The sequence below is a fragment of the Tupaia chinensis genome, unplaced genomic scaffold (genome assembly GCF_000334495.1).
Source record: "Tupaia chinensis unplaced genomic scaffold, TupChi_1.0 Scaffold000316_1, whole genome shotgun sequence".
Classification (NCBI taxonomy): domain Eukaryota; kingdom Metazoa; phylum Chordata; class Mammalia; order Scandentia; family Tupaiidae; genus Tupaia; species Tupaia belangeri.
The window spans coordinates 4,395,321-4,412,593 of NW_006159809.1; the positions used below are offsets into that span (position 1 = coordinate 4,395,321).

At 43.0% G+C, this 17,273-nt stretch overlaps 1 protein-coding gene across 1 annotated transcript in view; it reads right to left on the minus strand.

The window, feature by feature from the left end:
• Positions 1–9,348: 9,348 nt before the first annotated feature.
• Positions 9,349–17,273, minus strand: part of CUNH2orf78 (chromosome unknown C2orf78 homolog) — a 9,263-nt gene continuing 1,338 nt past the window's right edge. The window contains exons 2-3 of the mRNA XM_006151243.3: positions 12,317–13,078; positions 9,349–11,483 (exon numbers count right to left, since the gene is read on the minus strand). Of these exons, the coding sequence (XP_006151305.1) occupies positions 9,559–11,483; positions 12,317–13,078 (2,687 nt within the window). The 3' untranslated portion in view covers positions 9,349–9,558. The remainder of the gene's footprint in view (positions 11,484–12,316; positions 13,079–17,273) is intronic.

Genomic DNA, 17,273 nt, shown 5'->3' on the forward strand with positions numbered 1-17,273 from the left:
TGACCCTCGGGGTTCCCGGAAACGTCACGTCCAGCGCCCGCCCCGCCCACGCCTGCCGGTCTACGCTCCCCGGAGGTTACTGCCCAATGGGGGGCCGGGGACGGGGCTATGGCCGGCACCTGCGGAAAATCCGACCAATGAGAGAAGAGCTCCACGGCGGCCATCTTGGTAAAGGAAACCGCAAAGAAGGAGGGTCCAAGTCGTTAAAGGGCCAAAGACCAAGCTAATTTTTGTTTTTAAAAAAGTCATTTTGATTTGAGGTAGAAGCTTCCTGCCAGATAGCCCCTCCTTCACTGTCACATAAAGCACGCATTCAAGAAAGAGTACAATTGCTGGAAAAAATTTAGAATTTATTTTTCAGCTTGTCTGCATTACTTTCTTCTTTTTAGAAAAAGAACGTATTTATTTATTTGTTTATTTACTTATTTTAATTTTATCAGAGAGGGACAGAGTGAGAGAGAGGGGGAAAGTGAGAAAGCAAGCCGCCAGTCCGGGACTGGAACCGTGCTGGGCTAAGTAGGACTCCAGCGCCCCCAACCACTAACCACCTGCCGGCCCTTCTGCATTACTTTCTACACAAAACTGATAGACTGAGGTAATAGGCAATAGCTTTCGTCACTTAGAAAAGAACATAAAACTAACCTTTTCGTGTCAGAACAGCTGTAAAACGGGCTGGAAAATGAGTGCGCTTGTCATCCTAAGAGAAATGCTGATGCAAAGTAAGCAAAGCAAGAGAGTTTATTTGAGCCATGGTTAATTTTGATCGCGCCCTGCACCACAGAATCCAAACTGCTCTGAATAATGCCTACTGAGGTGTTAGGATTATTTGAGAGGCAAAAAGCACAGGTGGGAGACGAGGCTAGCAAGGAGTCCGGTACAGCTATGAATGGCTGAGTTCTATGATAAGGGAGCAGGATGACCTCATAGTCATCTGGAGTCATTTTGCTTCATCTTAAGCAACATCTGGAGTCACAGTCTGTCTGGTGTTGTAACTGAAACATGTCTTTAAAGATTTATTATTTATTTATTCATTTTAATTTGACCAGAGAGAGACACAGAGAGAGAGGAAAATGAGAAAGCAAGCCACCAGGTCCAGGACTTAAACCATGGTCAGCCATGTGGGAGTGTCCAGCGCCTTAACCACCACGCCACCCGCTGGTCCCCATAGCTGAAACATTTTGAAGGTTATAACTAATAGACATGACTGATGGCAGGTAAAAGAGGAATGTGTTTGGTTAATGATGTTTGTAAAAAAAAAAGTTCAGTGAGTCTAGGTTACATCTATTTCCTTGCACATTCTTTCTTTTTTTTTTTTTTGAGAGGTTTTTGCTATAAGGTGCATGTACTCACAAGAAAGACAGAGAGAGACAGAGAGACAGGAAGTGAGAGATCACCCCCCAGGGGGGGGATGGCCACACCGCAATCCCTTCTCCCCCATTCTCCTCTCGGGATCTTGGGCATGCACGCACACGCTCCCAGCGTGAGTTTTAAGCCACCAGGTCCAGTACTTGAACCGCGGTCGACTACATGGGAGTTCAGTGACATAGCCATTACACTAACTAATGGTCCCATCCTTGCACATTCTTAAGCAAGTTATAAGATGGGCATACATTTTATTTCCTTAGAGTGCTGGCTCAGGTAAACCGGAGCCTCTCATTGTTGGGAAAAACTATTCTATTCCAGGAGCTATCATCTTGGAAGTTTCAATTTGATGATGTGGCATTTTAGCATAAGTGACTTCATTTTGGTTTGACTTGCTAGAGCCTAAAGCAGTAGTTTAGTACCCACCTATAATTGTTATTTAACAGTCTCTAAGGATTGCTATGCAAAAGCTATGGGAACACAAAGACCCATATAACAGTTCCTGCCCCTGAGGCCAGGACAGGTGGTTATATACCAGATGCAAACACAGTGGTACGCTCTGCACAGGAACATGGGCTTGTACAAATATATACACACCCTTGTCCCAAAAAGAGCCTGCAAGCCTGCGAGTCATTCGGTTATTCGGTCTCAGGAGACTTCGTACATCACCACACTGAAACTTTATGATTTGGTTTAAAAGTTTAACTCTGTAGGAACACTTTCCCGAAATGTATTTGGTAGTCTCTCTGTGAGTTTGTTAGTGTGCTGACATGACTTACCCTTCAAGGTCTAGCTTAAAAGTCTCATTTCTGATTGAATGTATTAAAAAATATAAATTAAAAAAAATATATATATATGTAAAATAATTTTAAAGTCTCATTTCAAGTCTTAACTCCTTCGGATCTCTCATTTCTCCTAAACCCAGATGTGTATGTACTAAACTCTCTCTTGGAGTTCCCTGAAGTGATTTCTCTGTGATCAGTGGCTTTTCAGATTTAGCCCTGAAAGCACTTATTGACTCTTTCCTACTCAACAAGCGTGAATGTGTATGCCAGCGCTGAGGGCCACTGTGCAGGGAAGATGAGCATAGAGTGAGAGTAAGGGTGCCGGCTCCTCCCTCTCCCTGGCTGTTAGAGCACCAGCATTGCCCTGTGGTGCCAGGCATGTGGGGCATCGACTAGCAGAGGACACTCCTGCCTCATAGGAAGGAGTCTGACTGCCCTCCTTTAAGAAGCTGTCCAGGTTCAACACCAATATGCCAGTGCTAGCCTGGGGACATAATATACTTGGCATCCACACTTAATTTTTTCCTTTTTGTTTCCATGAAGAATTTTTTTAAAGAATTTATTCCATTTTATTTATTCATTCATTCATTTTCATTTGACCAAAGACAGACACACAGAGGGATGGAAAGTGAGAAAACAACCCACCAGGTCCAGGACTCGATCTGTGGTTGGCCATGTGGGAGTGTCTAGCACCTTAACCACCACACCACCTGCTGGCCCTGTGAAGAATTGTTTGCAATTTTTATTTATTTATTATTATTTTTAACAGAGAGAGAGAGAGAAGAGAGGGAGAGTGAGAAAGCAAGCCGCCAGGTCTGGGACTTGAACTCTTGTGGGTCATGTGGGAGTCCAGCACCTTAACCAACATGCCACCTGCTGGCCCCCCTACTTCACTGCATTCTTACAATAGCAGCGAATGAGCTCTTCTTTCTTTTTCCTTTTTTTAAAATTGCCAGACAGCATGTGCACTCACAAGAAAGAGACAGAGAGAGAGGGAGAAAGCACTCCCAGTGGAGTGTGGTCATGCTGCAATCCCTTCTCCATTTCCCCATCTCAGAGTTTAGGACACACACACACACATATGCCTAGCCTGAATTTCAAGCCATCACAGCCAGGATTCAAACTGGTATCTGTTTCCCTTAACCACTGTACTTTGGGGCTGGCCTGCTAATGAGCTTTTAAAAACAAAAATCCAGGGACCAGCAGATGACATAATGGTTACATCGGTGGACTCCCACGTAGTCAACCAAGGTTCCAGTCCCAGACGGAGCGGCTTGAAACTCACACCAGGCATATCTGCGTGGGTGCCCAAAATCCCAAGAGGAGAATGGAGAAGAGATTGTGGTGAATCACTCCCGTCAGGGAGTAATTTCTCACTTTCTGTCTCTCTGTCTCTGGTGAGTACACACGCCCTATACCAAAAATCTCTCTTAAAAAAAAAAAAAAATCCAGAATCCTTCACTCTTGGGCTTAAAACCCTCCAGTGACTTGCCATGGCACTGAGAATAAAACAACTTTTAACCCTGGATTCCAGACCCATCCAGTTCCTGTTCCTGTTCCCACTCTGCCCTCCTCTCCCACTCTCGTCCTTGCTTACTGCTCTCCAGCCACGTATCTGAAGGCCTGCTGCTCTGCTCAGGACCTTGGCTCAGCTGTTTCCTCTTCCCGTCGTGATTTCCCTCTGCTCTTCACTTGGCAGGCTCCCTTTTATCATTCATGTCTCGATTTATGTGTCACCTCCTCATAGAGAACTTCTCTGGCCACCCATTCTAAGAAGTACCCAGTCACCCTCGATCACTTGGTCCTGTTTTCATGCTCTTCCCAGTCCTACTTCCACTGTCGGCTGTGGTATTCGTTGTTAACTCTCTTTCACTCCCCAGTAGAATATAAATTCTGGGAAGAATTGCTCACAATTCTATCCTCAGTGCCCAGAATGTTTGTAAGCCCAAATGACAATAACTGATGAATGTTCAAAAGTTTTTGAGATCAATGTTGCATCGCCATCCCCAAAATCAGTTACTGAAATGGACCAGTTACAGTGACAGCTGAGATGAACAATGAAGTGCAATTGCTGTTATGTTTTCGAGGTCAAGTCTTCTCTACAAAGCAATGAAAGCTAGCAGCAGAACATCCCAAGGCTAAATGCCTTTTTAAATTTTTTTAAGAGAGATTTTTGCTATAAGGTATGTGCACTCACCTGAGAGACAGAGACAGAAAGTGAGAAATCACTCCCCAGGGGGAATGGCCACACCGCAATTCCTTTTCCTCCCTTCTCTTCTCAGGATTCTGGACATGCATGCACACGTGCTGGTGTGAGTTTACGTGGCTGGGTCCGGGAGTCCAGCGACATAGCCATTATGCCACCTGCCGGCCCTTAGATGCTTTCATTAATCGAGCAAATACTTGTTGACTATTAGGTCATTGGGAAAGTCATGATGTGTTTTTCTATGCAAAAATGCTCCATGACTTTGCCAGCAACCCAGTATTATGCTCTTGGATCTATGTCAGACAGTGGGTATATGACAATGAAAAAGAAAACCTCGGTCTCTGTTCTTTAACAGCTTTCATGGATGAGGGCTTGGAGACATCCGGAGGAAAAATGTTTTTAAAATGAGCAAGCGTCTCAAGTGGATGCCAGGTGAACTCCTTGCATGGAGACAGTAAAACAGCCTGTCGTGAACACTTCTAGGAAAGGGGGGACTCTGAAAGCACAATATGTCCTGAGGATCAATGGTTTACAGTGTTCTAAGTTTTGCTGTGAACCCACTGGGAATATAACATGACAACAGAAAAGTAAATATGTGGGTTTAAAAAAAAGAAAGTTGTGGTATAAGTTGACTCTAATAAAGGGAATGTAACAAATTCACTGACATATTTTAAATTTGTGCACTATGAATGCATGGGAATGATGTTGCGTTTCAGCTGAAACTGGAATTACCTGATGAGGAAGTTGCCTCTTGAGAAAGCCACAGTAGAACCAGCACCGGTAAGATGAATCTGTGGTTTGGAGCACCACCTAGCATTTGTTTGAAGACTGGCATCTCCCACTGCCAAGAAAAATGACTAGTTTGGCAGGGTCCACTTTGATTCTAAGGTTCGATACATTGTACAGTGCGTAAGAGGCACACATAGCCCATTATCAAGTAATTGTGGTTATTTAAGAGTTATTTTCTGTTCATTTCTGTGTATTCTTTTTTGAGCAGCTACGTCACTGGAGCCATGTATTATTAATAGTTTCCTGTGGGACCAGCAGATGGCATAGAAGTTATGTCGCCGAACTCCTACCTGGCCAACCACAGTTTGAGTCCTGGACCTGGTGGCTTCCAACTCATGAGGGCGCATGTGTGTGTGCCCAAAATCCCAAGAGGAGAACGGAGGAGAAGTGATTGCAGCATGGCCATCCTCCCTAGGGTGACTTCTTGCTTTCTGTCTCTGTCTCTCCAGTGAGCGCATATGCCCTATAGCAAAACTCTACCCCCCCCCCGCAAAAAAAAATAGTTTCATGTGGCTGTGCTAACAAGTCACTGGAAACAGTAATTGAAGAAACAGAATTTTGCCTCAGATGCTGTTGTGCAGCAATAACCAGGAGCCCCGCAGGACTGGAAGTCACGTATTTGACCATGGGTTTGGATCCTTAGTGTGGCGTAAATACACACTGCGCATGCACACACAGGCACTTGGGGTCCTGTGGGACTGGAGGGCTGGGAAAGGGGACGGCAGCATGATGTCAAGGATGCTTCTCCCTCTCATGCATATTCACATGCTCTCCGTAAGGTAGACCAACAAAACCAGAAATGTATTCTTTCACCATTTTGGAGGCCAGAAGTCTGAAATAAGTGTCACTGGGACAAAAACCAAGATGTCAGCAGTGCCACACTCCCTCGGGATGCACGCTCCTTGCCTCTTCCAGCTTTCAGTAGCTACCAGCATCTCTTGGTTGCTGGCTGTATCACTCCAACGTCTGCCTCCAGAGACACATTGCCTTCCCCTCTTTGTATCAAATTTCCATCTGCCTTTTTCTCCCCTTCGTTTTATTTATTTATTTATTTATTTATTTACTAATTTATTTATTTATTTTTGGAGAGGTTTTTGCTATAGGGTGTGTGCACTCACCAGAAAGCGAGAGACAGAAAGCGAGAAGTTACCCCCCAGGGGGGATGGCCATGCCACAATCCCGTCTCCTCCATTCTCCTCTCAGGATCTTGAACACGCATGCACATGCGCCGACGTGAGTTTAAGCCACTGGGTCCCAGATTTGAACCGCAATCGACTACATGCGAGTCCTGCGACATAGCCATTATGCCAACTGCTAGTCTCACCTTTTTTCTTTTTTTGGAGAGGTTTTTGCTATAAGGCGCGTGCCCTTGCCAGCCAGACAAAGACAGAGAGACAGAAAGCGAGAAATCACCCCCTCCCAGGGGGAATGGCCATGCCACAATCCCTTCTCCTCCTGAGATCTTGGGCATGCACGCACACGCGCCCAGCGAGAGTTTTAAACCACTGGGTCTGGGACATGAACCACAGTCAACTACATGGGAGGTCCAGCGACATAGGCATTACACTAAATGCTGGTCCCCCACCTTTTTTTTAAAGATTTTTTTTCCCCACAGGGTGTGTACACTTGCTGGAGAGAGACAGACAATGAGAGGGAAAGTAAGAAACTACCCCATGGGGAGATGGCCATGCCACAATCCCTTCTCGTCCATTCTCTTCTGGGATCTTGGACACGCACACACATGTACTCGCTGTGATTTTGAAGCCATCAGGTCCAGGAGTTGACTGCAGTCACCATATGGGAGTCTAGCAACATAACCACTACACCATCTGCTGGCCCCCCATTTGCCTTTTATAAAGATACGTGTAATTGCATTTAGGACTCACCCTGATAAACAGATAACCCTTCTTCCTTGTCAAGATCCCTTTACTTCAAACTAGGTGATTGCATGTTTCAGAGATGAGGACCTCATCTCTTTCAGTAGCCATTATCCATACACTTACAAGCAATAATAGAACATTTTTGGCACCCAGCTACTTAATCCATGAGCCAACAGGTTTCTTTTGGCATAGGACTGAGACACCAAGGGCTTGGTGAATCTAACAAGTTGAAGGACCTCTGGGTTAGAAGGCTATGACAATAATCTAGGCACAGATTATTGATGGAGCACAAAGTAGAAGTGATGGGGACACAGACTGGAATGGAAATGATTTTTTAAAATGCTTAGAAGTAGCTAGGTTCAGGGCTGACAAATGCGTGGAGGTTAAGGCGCTGGACTCCCACATCTGACCACAATTTGAGTCTCAGATCGGGTGGCTTGCTTTCTCACTTTCCCTCTCTCTCTTTTTCTAGTCAAATTTTAAAAACTATATAATAATAATAAATAAACTTTTAAAAATAATTCTTTAACAAATAAAATAAGTGGCTAGGTTCTAGGTGTAATTCGAAGATAAGGCAAGTGAGATTTGCTCATGTTCTGGGTGTGCAGCTGGGAAAGAGAGATATGAGGTAAATTACTTCAAAGTTTCTGACCTGAGAAACTGGAAAGTTAGCATCTCAGGATGAAAAATGTGCATGGGCCAGGATATATATATATATATATGTGTGTGTGTGTGTGTGTGTGTGTGTGTGTGTATATTTGGCAGAGGGAGGAGGACAGATTGGAGATTCAGTTTTGTGCATATTTAGAAAAGCAGATTTCTGACCAGAGCCTGTCTTCATGTTCTCCATCTGCCCTGTGGGCTTATTCCACCTCTTTTTTATTTTTTTTTTTTGGAGAGGTTTTTGCTATAGGGCGTGTGCGCTTGCCAGACAGACAGACAGACAGAAAGCGAGAAATCACCCCCCAGGGGGGATGGCCACGCCACAATCCCTTCTCCTTCATTCTCCTCTCGGGATCTTGGGCACACACGCACATGCACCCGGTGTGAGTTTAAGCCACCAGGTCTGGGACTTGAATTGTGGTCGACTACATGGGAGTCCAGTGACATAGCCATTATGCTAACTGCTGGTCCCAGCTTAATCATTTTCTTGAAGTGGCCAGATACCCTTCCACCCACGAGCCTGTTTTCTTACCTAATTTTGATTTATGTTGCTCTTTCATCTTTTTTATTGTCGTAAAATATACATAACATAAAATTTATCATTTTAACTACTTTTAAGTGTCAATTCAGTGGCATTAAGTAAATTCGCCATGTTGTCCAATCCTTGCAAATATCCATCTCCAGAACTGTTTAATCATCCCCAACAGAAATTCTATACCCATAAAACCATAACTCCACACACCTCCCACCTAATTTTCTTCTATCTTTAGTATCGTTTCCCCTACTGTCTTGTAACTAGTTTTGAAATAGCAGGTTAGCCTCTGCCTGGATTGGGATACAGTATATTCATGGTGGGAAAACTCATTTTGTATGCTGCAATGATATACAATGATTAAATGTAAAATAATAATAACACTTCACATTTTCATAGAACATCCTTTGGTATTTTTCTAATGTTCTCTCATGTGACTCTATTACCCCTAAAGTCTGAATGCTTGAGTTCAAATCCCAGCTCCCAAATTGCTAGCTCTCAACCTTGGGCAAATTCTTGACCCTCTCTATCTCCTCTCCTGTGAAATGGGGTGGGGAATAACTAACTCAACCAGTTGTGGCCTGGCACAGAACAGACTTAAAAAAATAAAAATAAAAAAAAATATATATATACACATACACATATATATGTATCATAGATATATAATTTTTTAAAGAATTAGTTAACTCCATTTATTTTTCATTTGACCACAGAGGGACAGAGCGAGAGAGAGAAAGTGAGAGAGCAAGCTGCCAGGTCCAGGACCCAAACCATGGTCAGCCATGTGGGAGTCCAGTGCCCTTAACCACCACACCACCTGCCAGCCCCCCGATATTTTCTAAAGTATGTGCCTGGTAGGTCATGAGACACAGGGTTAGCCCCTCATTTTTTTACATTTCTCCTGGTCAATCCAGGCTCATCTCTTGCCATCTTCAGCTTTATCCAAATTTTATTCTTTGAACCCTAATCTCAGACTCTGAGCCATTTTCCCCATTCTTGATTCTCTTTATAAGCCTATAAAAATGTTCCACTTTGCCCTCCCTAGTCCTGTACCTTTTTCCTCCGTTCCTACCACTTCCCTCCACTCTCCCATCCAACTTTCAGTTCCTTATTTCTAATGCAACCTCTGATCCCCATTGCCACCACAGAAAAACCAGGGAACAGCATCTCAAAACTAAAAAGGCCTCTTTATTACTATTAATCAATTCTATTACTTTTTTACTCAGATTTATTAAGTTTTAAAAATATATCAGAATAAATAGAGAAATGTGTATCTATCTATCTATATAAATGTGGAAAACCAGTTGATAGCTGAAGTGCTACCAACCATCTCGGTAGCTCTCACATTGCATAGCCGTAGTATCGGGAGATTCCCAGCTCTTTTTCCCTTTCAATGAAAAACTGCATTCTCCCCAGAGAAGTATATTTGGCAGCATTCTCGCGTTCTTGTTGGGCTTTCCTCTTCATGGCCTCGCGCTCAGGCCTCTGCTCATCTGTGATGGGCTTTGACATCACTGGCTCAGGAACATTGGGTTTCCTCCACGGAATTGGTTGGAGGCTGAAATCTTGGAGTAGAAAACGGTTTTGAGGCTTGGGCGGTGACTGGGGCTTGATCACAGCTGCAGAAATAGGCTCCCGCTGGAGAGAAGTACAAGATGACGTTTTGTAGGGTGTCGGCCTAGGAGCAGCAGACTGGGGGACACTCGGCCGCGTAGGGTTGGCCAAACCCGGTCGGGTCGCACTGGTTATAATCGGCTGAGCTGGTCTCGGAGGACCCGTTGAAGATGCATTGGCAGGAGCTGGTCGAGCTGGATTGACTGCAATAGGTTGAGCTGAGTTGGTGGAACCAGGCCGGGCAGGGTAAGATACAGCAGGTCTATGTGAAACCAGACTCAGCGGCCTCCGTGGAATGGGTCGAACTTGAGGCTTGTCCAGAGTCGGAAAAGGCAAAGGGATCAACTTGACCTTCCCAGGTGGTGGCAGCTCATACTGGGAAGGAGATGGACACTCTTGGTCAGCACTGCCCTCTAGTTTCTGGGCTTTAACTTGAGTTTTCTCAGGACCTTTGCCTTCACATGGAGTATCCAGCCATAGTTTGATAGGTGGGGCTGGCTGGAGGACTTTGGTGGTGTTTGAGTTTCCTAGGATTCGGGAGGAAGAGAGTCCCATTTTCTTATCATTCTTCTTCCCCAGTGCATGAAAAACCTGCACGGACTCCAGCATGTGCATGCCTAGGCAGCTTCGAGGCTTCTTAAAGGTCTCTTGGCTCAGCTCAGGTTGATTTTTCTTCCGCTTCAGCTTGGAAACAGTTGGCTTCTCCTCTGCCTTGACTTTGATCCCTGACTGCTTACTCTCTTCAGTTTTCTTAGAGTTTTTTTCTCTGGTCTTTTTGATCTTCTCCTGCCCATGGCTCTTAGTTTTGCTGGTCCTGCTAGAGCCAGGTTTCTGACGTTTGCTGTTAGACTGCTTGGCTTCATTCACAAGGGCCTCATCACTGGCCGTAGCACTGAAAACTACCACTTCTCCCCCTATCGGGCACTCGGAATTCTTTGGCTGGATTTTGGCGTTGGGTGCACCATTGAGAGGCTCAGAGGCCTTATGCTTATTCTTCCTAACTTGATCATAAAGACCATTTTTGACACTTGGATTTTCCAGCACCTGATCTACCTTGATGACTCTGGTACCTTCATCTTCAATTGCCAGGAGATCTTTTGATGGGTCAAGGTCTTGCAAGGAATCAAAGAGTGGAGGAAGGTGAATGTCTTCCACCAGTGTAGCTATGTCTGCAAAACCATTAAAGGACTTAATCTCATTTTCAAGTGTCTCTTGGTCCTCCAGACTCACACTAGTTTTTCCCAGACTGGCATTTTCAGAACTAGGCTTCTCCTCTTGGCCAAGAGGATCGATGGAGGCCAGAAGTTGGTGAATATCAGGGATCTCCAAAGGGAGCAGTGGAAGATCTTGGTTTTCTATTGGGATCTGGTAGGCATCCTGAGAGTTTAAAAGCTTGGTTTCAATCTCATCCAAATTCTTATTCTCTGTTTGCTCCTGGCTTGGAGCTGGAGGCAGTGCCAACAGATTAGTAGAACTCTGGACTGGACTTACCATTGAAATGTCCTCAAGCCCAGGTGGTGAGTGACTCTCAATTATCTGGATATTTCTGCTACTACAGGACTTGGGGAATTCTTGAGTTTGTGGCAGACAAAATGTCTGAGCTGGAGGTTGCAATCCCAAGGAGGTCTCCATCCCCAGGGAAGTTTCCATCACTAAAAAGGAATCAAGGAAGAAAATCAATCCCTGGTAAGTGAGATACTCCCTCTACACTAACACAGCAGGCAGGCACCTTCTGACAGTGGATAAGGCACTTCTATTAGTCCTTCTTAAGGATCATAGACAGGACCCTGTGCAAGGAGATAGGACGTGACTGCTTTAGTTCTTACTCGTGATCACTTGACGTCATCATTTTTGGCTTTCGTTGCATTTCATTGGATTTTTAAGTCAAGTAAAATGTAAAAATGAATCTTAAAATATGAAATGTTCTATAAAGCCTCATATTCTTGTATAGAGTCCTTTCAACTCTCCCCACTCTCCTGAGAGAATCAGAACATTTCATGCCCTGGACTTGGAGAGAGAGAGAGAGAATGTAGCTCTTCTTCATGAATATGCAGGCAAGGACAGATTCTGAACACAAGGTCTTAAACTTAGTGTAAATCAAGGAAAATTAAGCCATTGCTACACGGTAAGAGTTTCAAAGTGTCTTCCAAAGAGAATAAAGCAATAGATCAGAAAAGGGAGTTGATTTCAGTGCAGTGGTGCAGAGGGACTGATCAGCTAGGGCAGCCAACAGTGTGGTATCTCTTGGGACATGCTTGGGGACTTCTGACATGTAGTAATAATGGCCAGTATAATGTCTCACCTCCCCACCCACATTATGTGTTCTCATACAGAGTCTGAAAATGGAAAGCGCTGAGCAAGGAGTGGATGAAGTCTCAGGACTTCAATTCTCCATATGTATAGACTCACCACTTCTCAGCTAAGGATGAGCCCCTCCCCTTGAACGCTGACCATATTCCTCTTCCTTCTTGCCATTTGTACTCACCTTGAAAACTTGTTTCTGTGATGGGTTGAGCAGACACAGAGTAGTAGATTCCAGAGGTGGATACTGGTGGTAATACACTCGTGGGCTGAACCTCTTTTAGCACCATCACCATTTCTGGTTGAGGAGCTGAGGCCCTACTTCCTGTGTAGGACACAGAGCCATAGGATTGCAGGCAGGGGCCAAGTTCTCCAGACAGTAGAGGTCCCAGGTTGCCTTGATTGTAGTAATAGACCTGGCTTCCTTCCTGGTAAGGAAGTGACAAGTTATATTCCTGATTTGGAATCTGAGATGGTGTCCCCTGAACCAGGCTGGCAGACAATGATGGATACAGAGGGACCATAATATTGGCATCTGAGGTTTTATTATATTGGGCTGTGGTAGACATCGAAGAAACAGTTGTGCCCTGGTCAATGACTGTCACGGTGAAGTCACTAAGTGAAGACGACTTCTTTTCAGTACCTCCTGTGATATCCCACTCAAAAATACCTGGATAGGAGGTAGCTGAAGTGGAGATCTGGCTCTGGCCAGAAACCCCAGACAACATAGTTGTGCTAGAATGTTGGTAAAGGTAGGCACTACCCACAAGGGGCTGGAAAGAGGTGCCAGAGGTTGATGGCAGTAGCCACGCTGAGCTGACGGCTGGAGCTGAGACTCTGGAGAAGTTGCAGACACTTCCTGTTAGAGAAGCTGCATTGCTCACCACAGGAACAGAGAGCTGCAAAGAACTTGCAGTTCCAAGTAGAGATGAATTTTGGAAATTTTCTGTAAGAAACAAGAGGTGATGAAAAAATTGGCTAGACTGACACATTCCCACTTCATCTGAGGGACAGCTGTATCTTACGGTTGTTACTATCAGAAAGCCTATAAAACCAATAGTCACTGAGATACTCAAATCAAAGCTTATGATGACTGTAAGGGCTGGGGCAGGTTGGTGTTCTTCTGATGAGCTGCCCATGCTCCCAACTTGGACGTGTTCGTGCAGAAGACCCAGTAGTCTGGTTCGTCCTTTCCTCCCTAGACTAGAAGCAACCTTCTCCCTCCCTGCCTTTCTCTTGAGCCTGTACTAGTATTGACTCACAATATTCCCTAAAAGTGAAGCATTTTAGAATGAGGAGGTCCTTAGAGAACTTTCATTCTAACATTCTCATTTTATGAGTGAGGAAATGGAGGTTCAGAGAGGTCAGGTCATCTTATTCAAATTCTCTCATTATGTTAGTGTCATTGTAAAATCTGACTCCCTTGCCAGGACTCTGCTCTGAGTAAAGACAGAAACTGGAAGGAATAGAATGTTTTAATACAGTTCTTGGTTTTTGTTTTTTGTTTTTGTCCATGACAAAATAGTGCAGCTATTATCATTGTAATCTTTAGTATTTAATTTTACTTATTCAGGTCACATGCTGTTTCCTAGAGTTCACATAAACTGAGTTAAGTGGCAAATTTAGTCATTCTTTGCATTCTTTAAACCTGGTTTCTGATCCTAAGCCAAAATGACTACCTGAAACTTAGTTTGTTATCAAGAAATGCCTTTTGAAAGTAAAAAGTTATTTAAACTGTCTGAGCTTCAATTTACTCATCCATAATGTGGTTTTAATAATAATAATGGTGATAATTTATGCATGAATAAAAGTGAAATATTACATATGATTTACATAGAGGAAGCTATAGTAAGCTCTGGAGAGAGAGAAAGACAAAAATCATAAAAATCGTATAACATCGCCAAACAAAAAAGAATATGTAGGTATTAAGGATAATTGGTATGTAGCAAGCATCAAAACAGAGTAAATTTACTAATAAAGTTGTTGTCATACATGTAGTATTATGCAAATGAATATTATCTACTCTGTTTTAGTAAATACTATCAACCCAAAACATCCCATGATGAAAGGTAATTTAAAGTTAATTTTTAACCAGACATATAGATAGAAAAGCTATATCAGGGGCTGGCAAATGGCATGGTGGTTGGGGGCGCTGGACTCCCACATGGCCGACCATGGTTCAAGTCTCAGACCTGGTGGCTTGCTTCCTCCCTTCCTCTCTCTCTCTCGGATCAAACTGGAAAATAATAATGACAACAATAATAAATAAAGTTAAATAAAAATAATTCTTTAAAAAAAAAGAAAAGCTGTATCAATAAAAAGTGTGTAACAAGTGTTGGCAGGTGGCGTGGTGGTTAAGACTCTGGACTTCTACATGGCCAACTATGGTTCAAGTCCTGGATGTGGAGGCTTGCTTTCTCACTTTCCCTCTCTTTCTGGTCAAATTAAAAGATAATAATAATTTATTTTTAAAAAACTCACTTTTTAAAAAAAGTAGGTAACAAGCAGCAAAATGTAGTACATGTGAATGTATGGATAGCCATAATATATGTAGATAAAATTTCAATAAAAATTGATGCAAAGCAGAAAGTAAACCAATAAGTGTTTAGAAATTCTTTTATTGTGTTTATTTATATTTCTTTGAAGTATTTAACCGATATTAGTTATAGTAGAAGTAGATATTTCAATTAATGTAGCCATATATCTAGCAGAAAATAACACTTAAGTAGTCTTATGAAGATTTTATATTTATCTGCAAAAACTAGGTCATAATCATATTCAACATCAAGGAAAATAATATCCCCAGAGGTTTAAAGAAAATCACTGTGAGAAACAAACAAACAAATAAACAGAAACAGAAAACTTTTCAAATGTATGAAAACCTGAATGACTCCACAAAATTGTTTTAGACAAACGTGGAATTACAAATGTGGGTCTTAGGGGCCAGCAGGTGGCATGTGGTTAAGGCGCTAGACACTCCCACATGGCTGGCCATGGATGGAGTCCGGGGGCTGGTGGCTTGCTTTCTCACTTTCCCTCTCTCTCTGTGTCTCTTTCTGGTCAAAGTAAAATAAATGAATGAATAGAGGCCAGCAGTTGGCATAATGGCTATGTTGCTGAACTCCCATGTCAACTGTGGTTTGAGTCCTGAACCCGGTGGCTTAAAACTCATGCCGGGTGCGTGTGCGTGCGTGCCCAAGATCCCAAGAGGAGACTGGAAAAGGGATTGCAGTGTGGCCATCCACCCTGGGGGGTGATTTCTCACTTTCTGTCTCACTGACTCTGTCGGGGTCACATGTCCCATAAAAAAAAACCCCAAAAAAAAAAAAAAAAAAAAAGGAATGAATAAATAAAGTTAAAAAATAATTCTTTAAAAAAAAAAGAAATGTGAGACTTGACCTATTCTTTTTATCTTTGGGTAGGTCTTCCTTTATATTCATATATCCAAAAATAGCTAATGGCTGTTAATCAATTTGTACTCTGTTTTAGGAAGGAAATAATTTTAAAGGGGCCAGCAGGTGGCATGGTGGTTAAAGGTGCTGGACTTCCATGTAGCCAACCACGATTCGAGCCCTGGACCTGGCAGTTTGGTTTCTTGCTTACTTTCTTCTTTTTTTTTTTTTTTTTGGAGAGGTTTTTCCTATAGGGCGCATGCGCTCGCCAGACAGACAGAGACAGAGAGATAGAAAGCGAGAAATCACCCCCCAGGGGGGATGGCCACGCCGCAATCCCTTCTCCTCCATTCTCCTCTTGGGATCTTGGGCACGCACGCACACGCGCCCGGCTTGAGTTTTTTAAGCCACCGGGTCTGGGACGCGAACCGCAGTCGACTACGTGGGAGTCCAGCGACATAGCCATTACGCTAACTGCTGGTCCCTTTGCTTACTTTCTTTCATTCTCTCTCTCTCACACACACTCTGTCCTTCTCTGGTCAAATTTAAATAAATAAAATTCAATAAAAATAATTCTTTAAAAAAATACTATAAAATTAACAATCATTTAAAAAAAGAAAAGAATTGTAAAGATGAAAAACAGCTTTTATTTAAAGCCTTATTTTTCACATAAAGGAATTTTTCCTTCTGACACAAGCTAGGACACATCATTTAAAAAAATTCTTTAAAAATTATTTTTATTTAACTTTATTATCACTATTATTTTCCAGTTTGATCAGAGAGAGACAGAGAAAGAGAGAGAGGAAAAGTGAGAAAGCAAACCATCAGATCTGGGACTCGAACTAGGGTCAGTCATGTCGGGTCCAGTGCCTTTATCCACTACCCCACCTGCCGGCCCCTAAAAATTATTTTTAATAGGAGAAACACCCATACAGTTTAAAATAAAGTACAACACTGAAAATTATGTTTCCTCTAGCCCCTTAGATAATCACTTTGATTAGTTTATTGTTTATAGGAAACATTATTTCTAAAACGCACTTCAGAAATGTTTTTATCCTAAACTGTCAAGGATCAATTGTGTTCAGAGAAACAATTGGAAAAATGAAACAATGAAATGCGACCTTTCTGACAAGCTGTTTTACGGAGTGATATCCTATGCTTGCCTTAGTTTCTGCTCTAGCCCATTAATCTAAAATTAACTTTGCCCCGTTGTCAGTAGATTTCACTCTAGGCTCCTCTTACTGCTTTCATTTTAAACCTTTGGTGCTCTTCAACATTTTATCCTAAACTAGCTCTTTTTTCTTGTGAACCACCCCATGTTCTTCATAATTATATTTTCTCCTCCCTCATTATATTTTCTCCCTGTTCTCAGTTTCCGTTGGCCTATGCTTAATGGAACCAGTCCCAAGCTTCCTTACCCTTGAATATCTGTCTCCTCCTCATAGCTCAGTACTCTCCTTCCTCTTTCCCCATTTTTTTTTTCAATTAGTTTAGATAGAAAACTCCAAATCATGGGCCCAGCAGATGGTGTAATGGTTATGTAGCTGGACTCCCATGTAGTCAACCACAGCTTGAGTCCCAGACCTGGAGGCTTAAAACTCATACTGGGCACATGTGTGTGCATCCAAAATCCCAAGAGAAGGGATTGTGCTGTGGCCATCCCCTCTGGGGGCTGATTTCTCACTTTTTGTCTATCTCTCCAGCAAGTGCAGGTGCCCTAGCGCAAAAATCTTTCTCTCTAAAAAAAAA